Here is a 17,941-nt window from a genome sequence, read left to right as displayed (position 1 = left end):
GATCAGGCCTAAAAGGGCAGTCAGACATCCCTCGAGGGGTCCCATATTGGAGAGGGTGCAGGCTGGGCTGAGGGACACACACCCCCGTGCACGAATTTCGTGCACCGGGCCTCTAGTGTTTTATAAAATGATATTACATTTAAAGAAAGGGCCTTACATTTTAGCAGGGTTTTCCAATTCGTCTAATGAGGCTCACTGGACCTTAAGGTTATTGTAAGAGCATTACTAGCGATAAAACTGGAAGGTAAATTGGGGCCTGAAGATGGAGGATTCTGAGGGCCAGCTCAAGAGGTTTACAAATACAAGAGGCTACCAAAACATGTTTCTCTTTTCTGTTATATATTACCTGACCATTACACTTCTGAAACTAATTCAGAAGTTATAACCAGCACTTTAAAACACAATAAAAGGCAATAAAATTTAAGTGTCCTTTGCATATAAAGCATGATTTGTGAAAATTCTATTTGTTTTTTAATATACACAAATGTGTATATGAGGTTGCAATGGAAAATGTACAGAGAGAATCTACCTTGGAAATAAACATTTTCCAAGTACTGAAGATCTAGGTAAAGTTAATTATGGTATGAAAACTCAATAAATTATATAGCCATTAAATGGAATAAGAATAAAGACTACATAACAATATAGAAAATATTTTTAAAATACTACTAAGAGAAAAGAAGCAGAGGCCTTGGCTGGGTAGCTCAGTTGGTTAGAGAGTTGTCCCCATAGGCTAAGGTTGCAGGTTTGATCCCAGGTCAGGGCACATACAAGTATCAACCAATGAATGCATAAATAAGTGGAACAAGCCCAGCTGGTGTGGCTCAGTGGTTGAGCACTGACCTATGAACAAGGAGGTCACGGTCCAATTCCCAGTCAGGGCACATGCCCGGGCTGCGAGCTCAATCCCTAGTGGGGGGCGTGCAGAAGGCAGTCAGTCAACGATTCTCTCTCATCATTGATGTTTCTATCTCTCTCTCCCTCTCCCTTCCTCTCTGAAATCAATAAAAATATGTATTTTAAAAAAATGGAACAAATCAATGTTTCTCCCTCTCTCAAATCAATAAATTTAAAAAAAATCAGAATAAAAAGTATAGTTAGATGTTGATTACAGCAAAGCAAAAATCATACACATGCAGAAAAAGGTCAAAACCAAACACGAATAAAGAAAATGTTTGGTTTGTTCAGATGTTGAGATTACAAGAATCCTGATAAGTGGTTACAGTGTTATTTGTGCAATATACACTTTATAAATAAACAAAAAGCCAGGCAATAGCAGTATGCTGGATCTTCATCCACTGCCATTAATTTTACCCTCCTGGGCCATCCCCTGCTCCTCCCTGGGCCTCAGCTGCTTCACCTGCTAAATGATGCTACTGATTTAGAATCCAGACTCCATATGAACTCCTGATCAGTTTCTTACTTTGTGCAATTCTGTCTGAATTCCTATTGGCAGGGAGAGGAGGAGAGGGCAGCTGATACAGTTTTTTAGTTTTGTCATCAAATAATAATCGTGCTTCAACCTTTCCTGCCTCTTTAAACATCCCAACACACCTGTTAAAACACATACCCGGAGAAACTCGATTATGCACACAAACACCTCCTTCCTGTCTTCCTTCTGTAATTAAGCTAATACACTATAGAGATCTAGTTCTTATCAAAATATTGGTTAAAAATGTAGTATATAATCCACCACTTAACTGGTCTATGATTTAGACTGGGATGAGGATGGAGGTAACAATGATTATTAATTTGTATTTTAAGCTATTGATGATCTGTGTGGCCTATGTATTTTTCCCCATAACACTACCAATTAACCACAATCATGTCCCTAATTTAATAAAATTCAGTGAGTGTCAAATACAATAGTCAATTCTATCCTGTAGGATTAAAAGAAAAAAGGGGGGGGGGGGTGTAACATATCACTAAGTAACTGTCCAAATAAGGAGTGAGCTTTGTGTCATATATTCCTCATGTTAAAATTAACTTCATAAAATTGTTTGAAGGTCTCATGTAATTACAATTTTGGTAATATGCTAAAGCTGGAACTTTATAGCTTTAGCGTACCACCAACTAAATAAAATGTACCAATAGGAATTTTTTGAAGTTTTCATTTAGATATAAAATAAACTGTGCAGAGCATGAAATTATACAAAAATGATAGTGCATCACTAAATTAAAATATTTCAGATACCTCATATGAAAACACTAATGCTTATCAATCAGCTATTTTACCTAAAGCATTTTAGAGAGGAAGAAGAGGCAGAATTCGTTATTTCTTCCAGAGAAGGTGGAATAAAATCGATGTCATAATCATCTTCATCAAGCTCAACACATGGAGATTTCTCCATTGACTGGAATTCCGTTTCTTCCAAGTGTTTTGCCTTCTCACTATTATCTAAAGTAGACAGTTGATAACATAGGTTATTTTCATCATTAATGAGACAGAAAGAACAGGGTCTGAGCACTGAAAAGTAAGTGCTTCAGGCAAGTCATAAACACTAGCACCACGCAGTGAGCCCTCTCATTTCCCACCTTAATGTCAGCTTGTTTTTTCATAAATTATTATTGAGTCAATTGGAGTAAGTCCAATGAATACTGGATTGAGGCCAAAGATCTGCTTAAGGATTTTCATGACTGTCTCGTTCAATTATGCAACTCCTACTTGGCACTAGCACTTTTGTTTTTCTATTTTTTACTCATATTTAAATAATGAGTCTGATAATTTTACAAACACTATTGTTTGTACAAACTATTTTTACTTTATCACAAAGGCTTCCTAGTGATTTAAGTCTACCAGATTCAATCTCTCTCCTGACTACGAGGAAAAACACAATGCCCAATTGTTACTCTTTAGTTTACATTTTACCAAATTTTCTCTTCATAAACAGCAACACATTTGATTAGACTATAGTTCTGTTTATTATCAATCACTTTCTGGTCCTCTCTCACCCTACAGGATTCAGGTGTTTAAAAATTTTAGTCTCACATTTGCAGCTATTTCATAAGGTAGGTACTTCCATATATGGCTAATCTTAGCTATAACTATGAGACCTAAGCAGAAAATAATTTGAATGCAATTTATACTTTAATAGCACGATCAGATATTATACAGCAATATTCGGTGGCAGCAGGCCATAAAGGAATTATAATAGAAAGGCTTAATTCACTTCCCAATTCTACCACTTACCAGCCAATAGACCATTTAACCCTCTATGGACCTTATTTTTTTCATATGTAAAAATCAGAGATTATTAGCAGAATAAAATCTTTCATTTCATCAGTATATTCTGCCTCAAGCATGTGGCCAACAGATTGTTCAATCAACACCTCTAAAGATCTGAAGGGCAAAAGCTATATCACATTTGCTACTGTTCCAAGACCTAGCTTTGAATGAACGAATACAATCAATATACTGAAATGAAAATAAAATAATTTTTACCTCTTTCCTCTCCCAAATGAGTTTTTAAAGAGTGACTATTCTGAGTAACTTCATTTGTAAGCTCTCCGGAACTGGGGCCATCGTCAATACAAATCACACTGCTACTTTCACTGGAGGAAAAGTCCTCAGTAACATTAACATCTTTATCACTTAATACAGGTGTTTTTGCTACGGACACACAAGTCACAGACACATTGTTGGCTGAAGGTATTTTCTTTTTAAAAGTGAAACAGCTGGAAAAAGGAAATACTTGAATTAGATAAGTTGTTAACAAGCCCAGTAATTTTTTACTAATTTATATAACTTACCTTCTATCCCCCTCTCCGATTTTAAAATTTATAAGGCAAGTTAAAGTATACTTTGTATGCTCTGATCATTCCTATTCAGGGCTAATTATTCAGTTTTGAGAGTATCCAGGCCATTCCCACTACTTTATTTCTCAGGCTTGTAGTTTTTAGTCATCCAGAGGGAGGGGATGGCATAAGTGAAAAAGAGAAAAGATTCAAATGCGGCTACTTGTTGCTACTCTGATCAAAGTTTTATGGGGGGAAATGTAAAAAACTGCTCACTATACTGAGATTTGGAGAAGTAAGAATCCTGGATACCTCTTAGCGATATAAGGTTAGTGACTTTAACGCCAAGCACCCAGAACTTGGTAAGGGTACAATAAGGAATATAAATTATTAGATATCATTAGGAGTTTGGAGTATATCTTAGAGGAAAGAACAGAACCAGAGGGCTATAGTTTCTTTATAAGTTGTTTTTGGAAAAGATATAAAATTATATGAGAATATATAAAAAATATCTATTTGCCTAAATTTACAAAAAGATTCATTATTAATTCATTCAACAAATATTTACTGAGCAAAGTGTTATGTGCCAGGAACTGTGCAAAAGTGCTGAACAATTTATTACTTGGTGCTGCTAACACATGTTCTACTATTAACTTGCAAAGTGGGAAAAATCATTGACCTCACAGCTTCATTTCCCCATCTATTCAATGAAAGGGTTGAAAGAGCAGATATCTCATTTGTATGATACTGTATGTATAACAACAAAACAGCCAAAATACTTACGAAGGTTTTGGTTTTGAAAGATTTAATTTGTTGTTAAGTTTTCTGGCTGAATGACGCTCCAGTTGCTCCTGTAGATTATTTTGAGGAACAGCGGCCATGATCCTAAAAAGAGAGGAAAAAGATATCAGTACAGTTATGCACTTTGCATGAATCACAATATTTTTGGGGGACAGAGGGGATGGAGCACTGTTCCAACTGTGCCCAAAGTAATGAGGCTTTTTTTGGTCAATAAACTGTTTTGACATTTACAACTGGTTACATTTGAACTATATAATCTTTAACTAACTGACGCTCACTTGAATAGCAAAATGACCTGGTTTCCCCCAATGCTAAAATAAGCACAAAGGACATTAAGGGAAGGGATTATTAGGAAAGGGCTTGCAGGAAAAGGACACCTGGTCTGGGCTTGAAGAATAAATAGAAACTAGACAGAGAGTGTGGTAGGAGAAAATAATCAAAGCGTTCTGAAAACCCAAAGAACAGATGAATAACTGAATCCTATGTCCAAGGGGTAAACTGGGAAAAGAAGGAAGAGCACCACCAATGAGCGCAATGGTTCCCCAGCACGACACCACGTTTCATAATTATCCACTTTCAAGCTGAAAGAATACTTTTACCAAGCATAAAAGTATTCTTGTAGAGTACCTTGTAGAACCGAAACTGGTTTGGCTCAGTGGATAGAGCGTCAGCCTGCGGACTGAAAGGTCCCAGGTTCGATTCCGGTCAAGGGCATGTACCTTGGTTGCGGGCACATCCCCAGTAGGAGGTGTGCAGAAGGCAGCTGATCGATGTTTCTCTCTCATCGATGTTTCTCTCTATCTCTCTCCCTTCCTCTCTGTAAAAAATCAATAAAATATATTATAAAAAAAAAAAAAGAATACCTTGTAGAACAAACTGTGATATTTGCTGAGCTATTGCCTGAGATAATGTACAGCTTGAGCCACCTTCAAGTTACGGGGGTACAAGAAGACAGGACAGCCAAAATCTATGGATAGCAAAAAATTTTCATTTTAGCTGATAGTTATAACTCCTTTCCCATTCTATCTTCTTTAAAAAAAAATACTTTTATTGATTTCAGAGAAGGGAGAGATAGAAATATCAATGATGAGAGAGAATAATTGATTGGCTGCCTCCTGCACATCCCCCACTGGGGATTGAGCCCACAACCCGGGCATGTGCCCTGACCAGGAATCAAACCGTGACCTCCTGGTTCATAGGTCAACGCCCAACCACTGAGTCACTCTGGCGGGGCTATCTTTCTTTTTCAAATCAATGGGAATAAAGTAGAGTGACAAAAAGCCCAAACTATATTTAATTTGCATGGCCCAAACTCTTTAAAATGCAAGGAAAAATAATACAAAGAAGCAGAATTGTAAGAAGAACAGTATCACTTGACCAACAGAAATGAGAAATGTACTAAGAACTCAGATTCTTTGGTCAATTCTGCCACTGTAAGACCCCCAAAAGGAGACCCTTACTCTGTCCCACGAACCGACAGCATCCCCAATCATCCACAGGAGGCGTCACTTGATGCAAACCGCAAGAGGTTTTATTCCAGCGCGCTGGGGCCCAACTCGTAACTCACGCAGGAGCAGAGGAGTTGAACGTCCAATGCAGAGTCTTACAAGCTTATAAAGGGAAAACTATAACCTGGGGCGGGGTACAATGTAATTCGGGGAATTTTTAAAGAGGAATTGGGCTTGTTTGCAGTAAGTTTTACAATAGACCTCCTGACTTAGTCAATTGTTCTTATCTGATAACCTTACCTCCTATTTTTCTTAATTGTTAGCACCTGTTTGCTCAGAGCTGTTTCCTGGAACAGTTTAAGACTTTTGTTCCCAGTACTGGAAAAAGGGGGTTTGTTTAGAGCTTCTGTTTTGTTCTATCACCACAAATTCACTGTGTGGCTTTGAGAAATTCATTGACTCTCGCCAGTGTCCTCATTTCTAAAATAAGAAGGTTGGGTTAGAAAATTTCCATGTTTCCTTCTAAAACAAATAGGTATTTGGCAGGGATAAAATGAGAAAGATATAATGTCTTTTAAAAATGTTGCTGAGAATAAAAACTGTCATAAAGAAAAATATAATATATACAAAGAAGTAGAGATTTTAAACAGTGGAGATTTTCAAAGTGGAGGCACAAGTTAATAAAACAAATTAGTAAGAGAAATATAAGCAAAATTTAGAAAGTTTAAAATATGATCTTAATAAAACTGGAGTGGAGGAATAAAAACACCAACATTATAAAATGAAACTATTTTTAAAGTGATAATTAAAATACCACACATTGAACTGTTTGTTAGTTGGCAGTGGTTCTTAGCAATGTGGGTCAGATTCTGGTCACAATCTAAAGAAAGTGATGATCTCCACTCCCTCTGGCTTCTACCCTGATCACAATGCTAAAACCCTTAATGGGAGGGGGAGGGGTCACTAATGATTGATCTCCATGTTACTTATTACAATACCCCTTTTCAATCAATTCTCTTTCCTGATGGCTTAGCATATGATGAAGTTGATTATATGCTAAGCATATGACGAAGTTGATTATATGTTCTTAAAACACAAGCCTTCTTTCAGACTCTCTTAACAATTTATTCCTACTCATCTTCCATCCTCCAATGGTCGATCTAACCATTACTTCCTTAAGGAAAACTCCATATTTAGGTAGTCACATAAAAGTGGTTAAGAGCAAACAAAATACATGGATTTGTAGCCTGGCTCTATCACTTATTAGCTAAATGCTCTTGGACATATTATTTAACCTCTCTATCTCAGATTCCTCATCTATACAATGCCTACCCACCTCATATGTAAAGTGCTTAGAATAATAGTATCTGGCAGATAGTCGGCAATATATAAGTGTTTGATAAAGAAAATATACCCCAATAATATACTCTTATAATAAGAAATGCCTCTCAATTGCAGTTTTTATCGTAGTTGCAATTCTATTCACTTTTGTAATTATTTAGTTGGCATTTCTTCCACTAGATTGTAAACACTGCAAAAATGGGCCATTATGGGTTTTATAACCCATAGCATGTCTAAGCACCTAGCATTAAATATTTATTAAATGAAAGAATAAAAACGTTAAATAACATATGTCTCAACTATGACTAATCACGGAAATGTAAAGCTGGTTTAACATTAAGTGAAACCACTAATATGATGTATCATCTTTACAGTTTAAGCAGTAAAAATCAATGTAATCTGATCAATAAATTTTAAAAACATTTCTATCAGGGTAAAGCACAGTAGCAATAAAGTACACTAATCTTAAGTAAATGGCTCAATATGGTTTCACTTAATGTGTCTAACTATGTAAACAACATCCAAATCAAGGTATAGAACATTTCTGGCACCCCAGGATGCTTTCTTGTGCCCTTTCCCAGTTAATATACCCCAGATGTAACCACTACCTGACTTTATCACTATAGATTAGTTTTGCCTATTTGCGAACTTTTTAAAAAAAAAAAAAACTTTTCTTTTATGATTTTAGAAGGAGGGAGGGAAATAACATCAATGTGAGAAAAACTGATTGGTTGCCTCCCACATGCGCCCCGACCAGCGACTGAATCTGCAACCTGGGTATGCAACCTGACCAGGAATCAAACCTGCCACCTTTTGGTGTACAGGACAACACTCCAACCAATTGAGCCACACCAGCCAGGGCCTCTTCTTGAACCTCTTGATATTTGTATACATGGAATCACACAGTATATATTATCAATGCATTTTTGAAAAAACATCTGATGAAACTCAAACCATTTCTAATAGATACCTAACAGACACAATACAGTATCTTACATTTTACAATAGGGGTGAATCTATTAAATATATAGGCAAAAACAATATTGTTCTTTTATTTTCACTCTCATATTGAACATTCTTGCTGGTGCAAAAATATTAAAAAAGGAAAATACTAGAAAAGAAGAAACATGAGTATCATGACTTGTAGACAATTAGGTTACCAATACAATCCAGTCATAACAATAGATAATTAAAACTTTAGTAAAGTGGTTAAATAAAATATAAACCCACAAAAGTTAAATGCATTCTCATGTGGTAGTAATAACTAACTAGAAAATACAATTTTAAAAAATATATATTTTATTGATTTTTTACAGAGAGGAAGGGAGAGGGATAGAGAGTTAGAAACATCGATGAGAGAGAAACATCGATCAGCTGCCTCTTGCACACTCCCTACTTGGGATGTGCCTGCAACCAAGTTACATGCCCTTGACCGGAATTGAACCTGGGACCCTTCAGTCCGCAGGCCGATGCTCTATCCACTGAGCCAAACCAGTTAGGGCAGAAAATACAATTTTTAAAAGGCATTCAGGAGAAACCAAGATGGTGGCATAGGTAAACACCTGAACTTGCTGCCTCGCACAACAACTTCAAAACTACAACTAAAAGACAAAACGGACATCATCCAGAACCACAGGAAGGCTGGCTGAGTGGAAATTCTACAACTAGAAGGAAAGAGAAAAGCACACTGAGACTCAGAGGAGCTGCGGAAGCAAAGTGCAGAGGTACGGAGGAGGCACATGCGTGGAAAGGGGCTGGCAACTGAAAATGTGGTTGTCTTTCTCAATCGGGAGGGAGACACAAGCCCCCGACTGCTCTGAACTCCAGTTCCGGGAGAGACTCTGGGGACCCAGACTCATACAGGAAGAAACTGGACTGTCTGGCATCGGGCAGAACTTGAGGGCGGCTTTCTCTCAGAGGTGCTTGCAGCGATTACCAAGGGATAGAAACTAAGACCCGGGGGCCTCTTAGGGCAGGGCTGATGGGAAGCCATTGCTGTTTTCTCCGCCCTGAGACTCCGCCCCCTCCAAGCTGTGCGCAGAGGCTTTTGCATATGAATGGCCTGGTCCTTTGAAATCTAAACTTACCTAACAAACTGCAGCTGAGTCAGAGAGACCCAGAACATCCAAAAGAAGGCCCAAGGCCCCACAGCAGCTTGCATTGCTTCACAGCTGGGCTCATCTGGGCAACTCCAAAACCCAAACTAAGAAGAGGAATCTGCAGATCTCTCTGTAGTTCCTGCTGGGTGGCCTCAGGCAGAGGCTAAATTAGCACCTCCTTGGAGATCCAAGAGCCAGTGTACCCAGGGGTCAGAGTAGGACCATCCAGATTACAACTCCTCAGATCCATAAGGGACACACTCAGGAGGCAGACTCAGTGAGCACCAAAGCCCCACTGAAGCAAGTACTACTACCCCATAAGGGTGTCTCCAGCACAGAAGTTCTCCCAGCATAGACACAGCTGATCCTCACAGCCAATTGGCCTGGAGGTCAATTCCTCCCAGTGATACCAACAACAATCAAGGCTTAACTACAACAAGACTGTGCACACAGCCCACAAAGGGGTGCACCAAGAGTGTCCACCTCAGGTAACTGGGGAGGCTGAGCCACTGGGCTCTATAGGACACCTAGCACACAAAGCCACTCTATCAACTCAGCGAAGCAGCCAAAATGCAGAGACAAAGAAACAGGTCACAAATGAAAGAAATGGAGGAAAGCAAACTACTGGATATAGAGTTCAAAACCACGGTTATAAGGTTTTTCAAGAATTTTCTAGAAAAGGCCGATAAATTTAGTGAGACCCTCGAGGATATGAAAAGGGACCAACTAGAAATTAAGCATACACTGACTGATATAAAAAATAATATACAGAGATCCAACAGCAGACTAGAGGATCACAAGAATCAAGTCAAAGATTTGAAATACAAAGAAGCAAAAAACACCCAACTGGAAAAGCAAAAAGAAGAAAGAATCAAAACATATTAAAGATAGTGTAAGGAGACTCTGGGACAACTTCAAGCGTACCAACATCAGAATTATGGGGGTCCCAGAAGAAGAGAGAGAACAAGATATTGAAAACCTATTTGAAGAAATAATGACAGAAAACTTCCCCCACGTGGTGAAAGAAATAGACTTACAAGTCCAGGAAGCGCACAGAAAGCCAAACAAAAGGAATCCAAAGAGGATCACACCAAGACACATCATAATTAAAATGCCAAGAGCAAAAGACAAAGAGAGAATATAAAACAGCTAGAGAAAAACAGTTAGTTACCTACAAGGGAGCACCCACACGATTGTCAGTTGATTTCTCAACAGAAACTATACAGGCCAGACGGGAGTGGCAAGAAATATTCAAAGTGATGAATAGCAAGAACCTACAACCAAGATTATTCTACCCAGCAAAGCTATCATTCAGAATTGAAGGTCAGACAAAGAGCTTCACAGATAAGAAAAAGCTAAAGGAGTTCATCACCACCAAACCAGTATTATATGAAATGCTGAAAGGTATTCTTTAAGAAGAGGAAGAAGAAGAAAAAGGTAAAGATAAAAATTATGAACAAATACATATCTATCAACAAGTGAATCTAAAAATCAAGTGAATAAAAAATCTGATGAACAGAATAAACTGGTGAATATAATAGAATCAGGGGCATAGAAAGGGAGTGGACTGACAATTCTCGGGGGAACAGGCTGTGGGGGGTGCGGGAAGAGACTGGACAAAAATCGTACCCCTATGGATGAGGACAGTGGGGGGCGGTAAGGGCAGAGGGTGGGGTGGGAACCAGGTGGAGGGGAGCTATAGGGGGAAAAACGAGGAACAATTGTAATAATCTGAACAATAAAGATTTAATAAAATAAAATAAAAGTCATTCAATTAACAGTAACAATGAAAAATATTAAACAACTACCAATTAACCTAGCAAAGGCATACATCTTCATGATATGACAAAAATGACCAAGTGTTACTGAGAGAAATTAAAAAAAAAATTGGATAAATATATCATGCTCTTAAATGAAAGGTTTGAATATCATAAAGACAACAGTTTTTTGAAAATTAATTTATGAGTTTAACAAAATTCCAACTGGAACACCAGAAGAATATTTCACAAAACTCAACAAAAATGCTTCGGAAATTAATTGACAAAAGCACAATACAAAAATCTTATCTAATAATAGACAAACATGTAAATTGACCATACCTCCGCTACTCCCACAGCCAATCAGAGTGAGTATGCAAATTAGAAGGCCAAAGATGGTGGAGTGGCCAGGCGGGGCAGGACGCCTGCTATGAGAGGGAGGGCAGGGGGTGAAGGGATCTACAGGAGTGGAGTACCGCAGTGAAGACAAGACTGCAGACTCCAGCCTGAGTCTGCAGCAAAGACAAAGAAGGCAGAATCTGGCCGGAGTGAAGGCCTGGGTCCCGGGTGCCGGAGGAAAACCGGTGCTGGAAGCCAAGGGAAGGAAAGCCTATTGTACAAATCTCTTCGTGCAACGGGCCTCTAGTACTAAATAACACTGCAGTGGGAACTAGCATTTAGAATTATAATCTTATTAAATGCATAATAATTTAAATGAAAACCTGTGGGGGGGGGTAGTAGGGGCTGGGAGGAGGGGGGATAAAAGGGGGAAATGGGAGATATCTGTAATACTATCAACAATAAAAATTATATTAAAAAAAGAAATGCCTAGTCTCCAAAACATGTTTAATGTGTAAGGACAGAAACAACAAAATAGGGCAAAGAATCAATATTTAACAAATGCTCATAAGTAAGCCATATACTCTAGGGTCAGTAAGTGGCAAACGATGACATGAGCCAAATCTGGCCTGCAGCCTGTGCTTGTAAATAAAGTTTTACTGAAACACAGCTATGCCCATTTGTTCATATACTGCCCTTGGCTACCTCAGCACCACAGATGAGTAGTTATGACAGAGAATGTTGAGTCTGCAAAACCTAAAATATTTACTATCTAGCCCTTTACAGAAAAGGATTGTTGACAGTTGCTCTAGAGCAGTGGTCGGCAAACCGCGGCTCACAAGCCACATGCGGCTCTTTGGCCCCTTGAGTGTGGCTCTTCCACAAAATACCACGGCCTGGGAGAGTCTATTTTGAAGAAGTGGCGTTAGAAGAAGTTAAGTTTAAAAAATTTGGCTCTCTGGGGGGATGAGGACAAATATGTGATACCTTAATCAATAAAGAAATTAATTTAAAAAATATTACATGTTCTAAACTGAGACTTAACTCCTCAAATGTGTTCATTTTACTTGTCCCAAAATAATAACCACAAATATAAAACTTTAAATAATAAATTGTTATTTTTCCCACTGTAAGAATCTTTAATGTGAAATGTTTTCTGTGGGGGAAAAAATATGTTTAAGTAAAATCCTGTGAAATAAATAAATAAAGTTAAAAAAAATTTTGGCTCTCAAAAGAAATTTCAATCGTTGTACTGTTGATATTTGGCTCTGTTGACTAATGAGTTTGCCGACCACTGCTCTAGAGTATTGCTGGATAAAACAGAAAATTATTAAGTACATCAAATCTCTGACAAAAAACTTAAAAAATGATCAGGTCAAAATCTAAATCAAAGTGGGAACCCAGAAAGTAAGGAGAGCACTGAAGTTCCTTTTCTCCCGAGGGCAGCTGTCTAATCCTGAGAATCTGAGCATCAGTTTTGATAACCTTGGAGGAAAGAATGCTCTGAATCAAAGTTAGGGACCACCAAACGTGGGAAGTATTCATTCCCTGTAAAACTAGCACCACAGTCCTGGCCGGTGTGGCTCAGTTGGTTGAACACTGTCCCGTGCACCAAAAGGTCACAGATTTGATTCCTGGTCAGGGCACATGCCCAACTTGTGGGCACCATCCCCAGTAGGGAGCATGCAGGAGGCAGCCAATCAGTTTCTTTTTCACATCTATATTTCTCTCTCTCCCTTCCTCTCTCTCAAGTCAATAAAAGCATATCATAAAAATAAAACTAGCACCAAAAAGAACTATATCGTTTAGGAAAAGGTAGACCCAAATTAACCCCCCACTTCCATCCCCAGGTGTCTGTGTATAAGTAAAGTTACCAGTTGCTGAGGGATTAAATGGGACAGACCCTGAAACTACAAGCCCAAGAAACTTTTCAACCCAATTTTTATACCTGCGTCATTAACACACACACACCCCTCAAGCCATGAATTTAGATTATAGTGATCCTAATTCCTAGGCACTTGGCAGAGGCAAATGCAAAAATACCTCTGGAAGAACACACCTTTATACAAGGCCTTAAATAATGTCTAAAATTTTTCAAGACAGTGTACCAAACACAGACAAAAACAGCCAAACACACAAGGAAACAAGAATGAGAACTAGCCCTGGCTGGTTGGGCTCAGAGGTCAGAGCATCAGCCAGTGCACTGGAAGGTCGCAGACTCGATTCCAGTCAAGAGCATGTACCTCAATTGCAGGCTCGATTCCTGGCTGGTTGGGGTGGGTGCAATAGATGTGTCTCCCCCAAAACTATGTCTCTCTCTCTCCCCTTCCTTCCACTCTAAAAATCAATGGAAAAATATCCTCAGGTGAGGACTAAAAAAAAAAAGAAGAAGAAGAAAGAGAACTGGTTGTATCAGAAGCAAACAGCATCAAGCCTAAGAGTACAAAGCAATTAAACTTATTACGTTTAGAAATATAAAAGAAGCTTGAAACAAGCAGAACTTCCCAAGCAGGGTGGAAGGGTAGTCTATGCACCATTTGTGCAACAGACTTGTGCAATGATTGGTATCAGGCAATGAAGACCCACAGTGGCTTTCAGCATTTAGTACCCAAAAAGTAGTTTGCAATTTCTCTGAACCTCTTTGTTCTAGCTTTTCTTCCCATAAAAGAAACATATCAAAAAAATAAAGAATACATACGTACTAAAATTAATATATAATTAATGTAATTCTATTTAACATATCCTATATAATAAAATCCTAATATGCAAATCAACCGTACGGTGGAACAACCAGTTGCTATGACGTGCACTGACCACCAGGGGGAAGACACTCAATGCAGGAACTGCCCCCTGGTGTTCAGTGTGCTCCCACAGGGGGAGCGCCACTCAGCCAGAAGCCGGGACTGATGGCTGGCGGGTGCAGCAGCGGTGGTGGGAGCCTCTCCCGCCTCCTCAGCTGGGCTAAGGACCCCTTGGGGGATGTCCGTCTGCCGGCTTGTCCTCCAAGGGGGTCCCGGATTGCGAGAGGGCGCAGGCTGGGCTGAGGGACACTCCTCCCCCCCCCCCCCCCCCAGTGCACGAATGTCATGCACCAGGCCTCTAGTGTATTTATGTTTATTTATACCATATATTTAAAGTTTTAAATATTTCAAACATACAGAAAATAGAATAACCATGTAACTACCAACCAAATTTAAGAAGTTAATTTTTATCCTATTTCTCTCTTTTAAAGTATAAAACATTTCAAATATATTATTTATCTATTTTATTTTAATCCTTACCCACGGGTAATTTTCCCACTGAATTCTAAAGAGTGCAAGGGAGGAATGAGGGTGGAGAGAGACATGGAAATGAGAGACACATCGACTGGTTGCCTCCAGCACACGCTCCTACCCAGGCTGGGGAACCCGCAACTCGGGTATGTGCCCTCGACCCTTCCGTCTGCAGGAAGATGCTCTAACCACTAAGCAACCCAGCCAGGGCTCAAGTATATTTAAAATTTCACTCACTCCCCTTATCCTGTTCCCTTCCCTCCCTTCTCATAGATCATCCTGACTATTCTAAAGTGGATGTAGTTTCCCTGCATGTTGTTACTTTATGACACACCTAACACTAGGATCTTGAACCAGCATTTTAACTCTGGGTTTCCTCATCAGCACAACGAAGGCAACAGCCACCTCTCCAGAAATTCTCCTCCCAGTGGACTACAAACCACTTCCTGACAGCCGCCCAGCTAACAACATGGCGGTGCATTTTCCTTCTATTTGCTATTCCCCACACAGAATACCCGCCTCCCCTTCGCAATGTCTGACCGATCCCTCACGCAGTCTCTCCCAGGACTGCTCCTCGGACCTGACAGGGGCACCGGAGTGCCATCTACCCAGGTGGCACGGGGAGCTGGCAGGCGCCTTCTCCATCTCGGGACTTCAGGTGGCCAAAGTTTTTTTGTGTTTTTTTTTTTAAAGTATGTGTGTTTTTGTTGTTGTTGTTGTTGTTGTTTTTTTCCTTTTTCTTTTCTTTTTTTAAATATATTTTATTGATTTTTTTACAGAGAGGAAGGGAGAGGGATAGGGAGTTAGAAACATCGATGAGAGAAACATCGATCAGCTGCCTCCTGCACACCTCCTACTGGGGATGTGCCCACAACCCAGGTACATGCCCTTGACCGGGATCGAACCTGGGACCCTTCAGTCCGCAGGCCGGCGCTCTATCCACCGAGCCACACCGGTTAGGGCTGGCCCAAGTTTTGAGAAACCCAAGGGCCCCATGTTGAGGAAGATGCTTTGGAGTCAAAGTCAACCCTTGGTTCAAATTCTCTCCAAAAGCCCTCGGAGCAGGAACAACCTTTGCGCTTCCGGTGCTCGGGGAGGGCAATGTGCCCCACTTCTCCGAGTCACGCAAATAGAACGCTTGCTGTGTACCAGATACTCCCGGAGGCATTTACCGCACAGACGAAATCACTGAATCCTGACCCAAAACAAAACCATCTGGAAGGGATCCTTTCCCGCACAGGACGGACGGAAACCGAGGCACAAAGTTGAAGTAACAGCGGAATCACGGAGCTGGGACGTGACAGAGCCGGGACGCGAACCCGGGCACCTGACCCGCCTCCCTGGGCTGGGGTTTTGCGAAGCGACAATCGTAAGACAACGGGTGCCACGCACGGGGCACACGGCGGACACTCAAAACACGGCAGCGGACTGGAGGCTTGGAAGACCACAGGACAGAGCAGCGTTTTTGCTTTTTCCTCAGGAGGAAAATGGGGCCGGGCCTAGCCGGTGACTCAGCCGAGGCAGACACCACGGTGGGCACGGGTCTCCCCGCAACGAGAACACAATGGGCGCTGGGCCGGCTCGGCCCCAACACCCTGGGCCACCCCGGCACAGCTCGCCTCCGCCCCGGGCCTGTTTCTCTCAGGGAACCGTCTGGGTCTAGGATCTCGCCCAGGCTGCCCGCGAAACGACAGGGCTCAGCGGACCGAGCAACGGAGGAGCCCGCGGGGCTTTCCCCTCCAGCAGGGCCGGGAAGCCGAGCCGGGGCGGGCCGGCCCTGGGTCCGCGCGCCGCACTCACCTCTCCCTCAGGCTCGGAGCTGGAGGAACCACGGTCCAAACTCCCCGCGCCGGCTCCTCAGCCCGTGCGCCGCACGCCAGCTCACTTCGCGCCAGAAGTCGGCCGGCTCCGATTGGATGCGTCCCGAGAAAGCCGACCAATGCCGTCGCGCCGTGGTACCTGGCCCCGCCCCCGTGCGCTTCCGGGGCAGAGCCGCCGCGCAGGTGCTGAGGAATCACGTGTCCCCCACGCCCAATCATAACTCGGAATGTCAGGTCAGGTGACTACGGTTAAAACCCCGGCTTCCGGGGCTGGCGGGTGCTCTGTTTTTGTTGTGTTTCCTGGTGTTGGTAAAGGCTCTTCGCCCAAAACAGGCGACGGGACCGCGGACTGCGGTGGGATTGGGAGCCCCGGGTTGGAGGAGGGCCTGAGACTTGCCAGTTCCCACAGGCAGAGGTTCTGATCCTCCATCTGAGCCTCGGATGCTCTCTCCTCTCCACTCCCTTAGTAACGCGGGCGCTGCCCCACCGCAACTGTAAGTTGTCATTGACAGGAAAAGGGGTCGCAAACTCAGATGTCTCCAAGGACATGTACAGTCCCTGAGTGAGAAGCCAAGCTGTGGTTCCCGCTGATGGTGGCCACGCGAGAATGTGGCCCTGGGATGCCAGAGCTTCTGCCTTTTGTTTATTAAAATCCTTTATTTCTTTCTCTTTTTTAAAAATATATTTTATTGATTTTTTACAGAGAGGAAGAGAGAGGGATAGAGAGTTAGAAACATCCATGAGAGAGAAACATCAATCAGCTGCCTCCTGCACACCCCCCACTGGGGATGTGCCTGCAACCAAGGTACATGCCCTTGACCGGAATCGAACCCGGGACCCTTGAGTCCACAGGCCGACGCTCTATCCACTGAGCCAAACCGGTTTTGGCTATTTCTTTCTCTTTTTAAGAAAAACTGAAAATGTTTCTTTTTTATGCGTGAAGTGTGCCAGTTTTTAAATTTTACCCCAAAAATGCGGCCAAACAAAACACGCTGAGTTATAGAATAAAGCAAAAAGCAGAGTAACTTAAGCAGATTTTTTTTTATTTCTTAAAAAATTAGCTATTTATTGATTTGAGAGAGGAAGGGAGAGTGAGAGAAACATCGATGGTCTGCCTCCCACACGCCCCCTACTGGGATCTAGCCTACAACCCAGGGATGTGCCCGGACCAGGAATCCAATCTTGGTTCATAGGTTGACGCTCAACCACTGAGCCGCGCTGGCCGGGCTCCGCAGATTTTTAATAGCAAAATGGCCAAATAGGAAGCAGGATAGAGACAAGGTACAAGCTATGAACAATCTCCCAAAAGAATAAAGGCATTAACACTTA

General features: G+C 41.4%; 1 protein-coding gene across 3 annotated transcripts in view; it reads right to left on the bottom strand.

Annotated features, from left to right (window-relative positions):
• The window catches only part of LOC307114380 (recQ-like DNA helicase BLM), a 79,924-nt gene extending 63,237 nt beyond the window's left edge, over window positions 1-16,687 (bottom strand). Inside the window, exons 1-4 of one of the 3 annotated variants that reach the window (XM_079800974.1) lie at window positions 16,593-16,687; window positions 4,519-4,620; window positions 3,443-3,675; window positions 2,236-2,398 (exon numbers count right to left, since the gene is read on the bottom strand). In XM_079800974.1, coding sequence (XP_079657100.1) covers window positions 2,236-2,398; window positions 3,443-3,675; window positions 4,519-4,616 — 494 coding nt within the window. In that variant the 5' untranslated portion in view covers window positions 4,617-4,620; window positions 16,593-16,687. Of the gene's footprint in view, window positions 1-2,235; window positions 2,399-3,442; window positions 3,676-4,518; window positions 4,621-5,996; window positions 6,401-16,592 lie in introns of those variants that run through there. The other 2 variants (XM_079800973.1, XM_079800975.1) reach the window with 2 other exon arrangements.
• Window positions 16,688-17,941: the final 1,254 nt, after the last annotated feature.

The sequence above is a fragment of the Cnephaeus nilssonii genome (genome assembly GCF_951640355.1).
Source record: "Cnephaeus nilssonii genome assembly, contig: SUPER_18_unloc_1, whole genome shotgun sequence".
NCBI lineage: Eukaryota > Metazoa > Chordata > Mammalia > Chiroptera > Vespertilionidae > Cnephaeus > Cnephaeus nilssonii.
Note: the sequence above shows the minus strand (reverse complement) of the source record. Positions and strands in the feature narration are given on the sequence as shown.